The 3857-nt window shown below is 50.5% G+C and overlaps 1 protein-coding gene across 2 annotated transcripts in view; it reads right to left on the bottom strand.

Annotated features, from left to right (window-relative positions):
• Positions 1-1863: 1863 nt before the first annotated feature.
• BLCAP (bladder cancer associated protein) overlaps positions 1864-3857 on the bottom strand; it is a 10735-nt gene continuing 8741 nt past the window's right edge. For both annotated transcript variants that reach the window (XM_010829180.1, XM_010829181.1), the window contains exon 2: positions 1864-3780. In XM_010829180.1, coding sequence (XP_010827482.1) covers positions 3341-3604 — 264 coding nt within the window. In that variant the 5' untranslated portion in view covers positions 3605-3780 and the 3' untranslated portion in view covers positions 1864-3340. The remainder of the gene's footprint in view (positions 3781-3857) is intronic.

Genomic DNA, 3857 nt, shown 5'->3' with positions numbered 1-3857 from the left:
GATCTCTCGGGAGAGGGCAGAAGTCCAGGAAGGCTTCCTGACAGAGGCCTCCTGGGCTAACATGGTACAGTGAATAAATCATAAAGCACATGCAGGCTGCCCTGCAAGGGCAATACCACCTTCCCAGAGCTCAGTCACCTTCCTCAAGTGCATCCAGGAGGACACGAAGACCCTAGGAGAAAGGACTTCCTGTATGTTAGAGGTAGGAAGACTGTGTGTGCTCCAAAAACCACATTTTACCTATAAGGAAACTGAGGGCCAGACGAGGGTATGGACCAGCTCCTACAAAAGCCCAGACCAAGGCCTCATGGAATCCTGTGGTTATCAGGTACCAGTCATTTCACACTAGGAGCCACAGAGACTGCCAGAATTGCCAGGTGTGGTTTTCTAAGACCTCGTACCCTGCTCTTTTGCAGGAAAGGCATCTCCTTCTCATTTTCCTGAAAGGTATTTCAGGAGGGGCTGGGTGCTGCTGCGGTAAGATGGAGAGCAGTGCTGGACAGACAGAATGCTGATCTGGCAGTCACCTTGGGGAGGGGCGGCCTGCAGGCTCCCTGTTGGAAAGGGCCATAAATCTTTCGGAGGGAGGCCTGTTTGTGACTCTTTAGTGAGCCTGACCTATGACAGAAAGCTGCTTTCTAGAGGAGAGCAAAATAAGCAATAATCTTGGCTTCATTTATCATCCAGGTGTCTCCATGGGAGAGCGTGGTCACAAAAGCCTTTTTTGCTTGTTTGTTTTGTTTTTGGAATTTGCAGTTGTCTATTTTCTTAAGTCTTCCCACTAGGCTAGAGTCATGAGCTCCTGGAGAGTCAGGCCCAGGTCTTGGCCCTGAAATCCCCAGCAAGTCCAGGACAGGGACTCCGTGTTTGCTGAACAAACCATCCCTTCCACATGTAGGACTCCTCAGCTTGACAAGACTTTGTTGAACCACAAAATACATCCAGAAACCCAGAAATAAAAAAAGAAAGAATGCAGAGAGAAAAAACAGAAGCATCAGAAAGCAAAACACCCAGCAGATATAATCAGTAAGTTTGGTTCTCTTAAAATACCTTTAAAATGAACAAATCTTTGGCAAGTTTTGACCAAGAAAAAAGAAAGTGCTGATAGGCAACGGTAGGAATGAAAAAGAGATAAACGGACAATGGGGAGATTGAAGAGGGCAGGAGAAAACTACACAGTACTTTATAGCAATAAATTAGCAATCTAGGTAAAATGACCCAAGTTCTTTCACAATAAACTCTCACAATAGTCCTGTGCCTTGGACAGGCAGTGCTCCTGTTACGTTTTCTAGGAGACAAGATGGAGAGATGGACACCCAGCATGGGGCCCTGACAAGGCACCCGGCTTTGTCTCAAAGGTCACGGCCAGGGGAGCACGTGCACATCGACAGCATAGAACCGCGCTTCCAGCCATCGCCCGGAGCCCCTGGCGTGGCTGGCAGGCCTTATTTGTTTTTCCACTTGAAATGCCGAAAGGGGTTTCACTTTATTTTTACTTCAAAAGCAGCACCATAAAAATCCTTGATGATTAGAGCTCCAGCTGTCTTAAGTTGTTTGTCAAGGGATCGGTTACTCCGATCTCCTACGGAGGGAAACAGTTTCAGGCGAGAAGCCATGGGAGCTGAGAAACGCACATGTCTCCTCTCTGAAAACTTTCAGGCTCCCTCCTGTTCACCGCCTGGCCTGCCCTCTGCTCCCCAGCCCTCAATCCCACCATCTGCTCTCCAGAGAGCAGATCGAATTTTCGGGCTAAGGTACTCTGGCGCCAAAGACTCTGCCCCTCCATACTACCCTCTGCCCCCCACCAACTCAGAAATCCAATACCATTACCCAAACGGACTGCAGCCACATAAAACCACAGAGTAAAGTTTATAAAGCTTTATTAAACATTTCAAACAGCTGTGCAACGAACACACCAGAAATAAAAGCTCCAGAATAGCAGTCCAAATGTCCCACAAGTGTGGCCTTGAGGTCCCATTCCCTAGATGGACTGCCTCTGGTTCTGTCCTCTGCCTGGCCCATCTCCCTCCTGCTTCAGGCAAGAGAAAGATGGATGCTTTAGATTGGAGGAACAACCATGCTGATCCCCAGTGGGCAGGGGCCAGGAGACAGTCTCGTTTGCTGACACTTTTACTGAAGCGCAGAAAAAAGAAAAGAGCAAGTGACAGTCACAAAGTCTTCCTGTGTATTCTTCGTAAGGTACAGTCTATACACGCGCAGGACTGGAGGAACTCCTGGCACGAGGGCGATGGCCACTGCTCGCCTCTGTCTCGTCTGAATCACCTCGGAGTCCAGTGTGCTGGTCACTCTGCAATCCCCATGCTAAATACACACTGTAGAGGCACCTATGAGCTAGCTATTGTGACACCTCAAAATCAGAACACGTTCGATAAAGCTTCTTTAAAGGGGATTTACAACATGTACTTGTACAGGTACGTAAACACACACGCAGCACGCACAGCACACCACACCAAAAAATATCCAAACACGTATCGAGGGGATCCTGGCTGTTATGAAACACACAAGTACGCTCCCATTCACTCGGCTGGGGACTGCTAGATCTACATAAACACACTGCACATCAATCCTGCAGCGCATGCATGGGAGACACAATGAGGCCCCCCTCCTCACGACAGTTGAAAGGCAGGAGGAAGGGCAAAGGAAGCGAAGCTGGGTGGCTAAGCAGGAGCTCAGACCCCTGGATGAAAATCTGTTACTTCTTCCTTCAAAATGACTTGGGGGAAAATACTGAAGATCTGTGGCCAGCAGGCGAGACACAGTGCTATCTAGCCTGTCAGCTGGGAAAGAAAGATGAAAAAGCGAGGCTCTCGGGCGTCAGCAATCTCTTTATATTCGAGATAAGTGCAAAAACGAGCACTGTCTTGAACAGGTGCTCCCCAAAAAAGGAAAGGGGTAAAGAGAACTTACAGGAAGCCAAGAGAGGGACGGAGGAGTCAGTAATACTCGGAAGGGAGGACAGAGGTGACAATGAGACTGGCATTTTATCTGTCCCGGTCATGCTGGGGCAGTTGACCAGGATGGGTGCAGATGCCTCGCGGGAATGCGGCGAGGGGGGTGGCCATCCTGCCAGCCGGGGGCCAAGATGGGGACAGAACACACACAACCACAAGACCACCCACGACTACAGGACTCTACAATAAAAGCACCGCTCAGTGCCCATTATTCACATTATAAGGATAAAACATCACAGGCCAAAAAGGCGCCGTCAGGAATGTGGCACCCGCGGGACTGCGGGATTTGAAACTCCAATGCTTTATGACCTATGTCAATGCCTCCCCTCCCGTCTTCTGCTTCCTTGGAAAGCTAACTGGGCTGGCTGTTAGGTGCCCACGACGCCGGGGTCGTGCGCCGATTCTGGAAGCGGGGAATCGGAGCAGTGGTACAGGAAACAGTTTCCCCAGCAGCTATAGCAGATGAGGAACAAGGCTGCCAGGAAAACCAAGGCACAAATTGTGCAAGGCTTCCGCTCCAGGAGGAAGCTGAGCAGGTAGAAGCCCATGAACATGGAGTGGCTGAACCACAGGGCGGGGTTGAGGGGCTTGGGGATGAGGAGGACGGGCAGCAGCCACTGGAGGCAATACATGATCTCTGCCGGACAGGGCCTTCGCCAAGGCCACCGGGCACCGCTGCAGGAACCGACCTAATAGGAGCTAGCGGGCGCGGGCGGCTGCCCTCTGCTTTCTTCAACCCTCGCTCTCCAGGAGCTGAGCCGCTGTGCTCTCTGGCTGTCAGCCCGGGATCACCAAGGCAGCAGGGATCCTGAAGAGAAAAGTCAACACAATAGACAAACAGACACAAAACAGACAGACAGACAAACAGACAAAAAAAAAAAAAAA

This window comes from Bison bison, unplaced genomic scaffold (genome assembly GCF_000754665.1).
Source record: "Bison bison bison isolate TAMUID 2011002044 unplaced genomic scaffold, Bison_UMD1.0 scf7180017864500, whole genome shotgun sequence".
NCBI classification, from domain to species: domain Eukaryota; kingdom Metazoa; phylum Chordata; class Mammalia; order Artiodactyla; family Bovidae; genus Bison; species Bison bison.
Note: the sequence above shows the minus strand (reverse complement) of the source record. Positions and strands in the feature narration are given on the sequence as shown.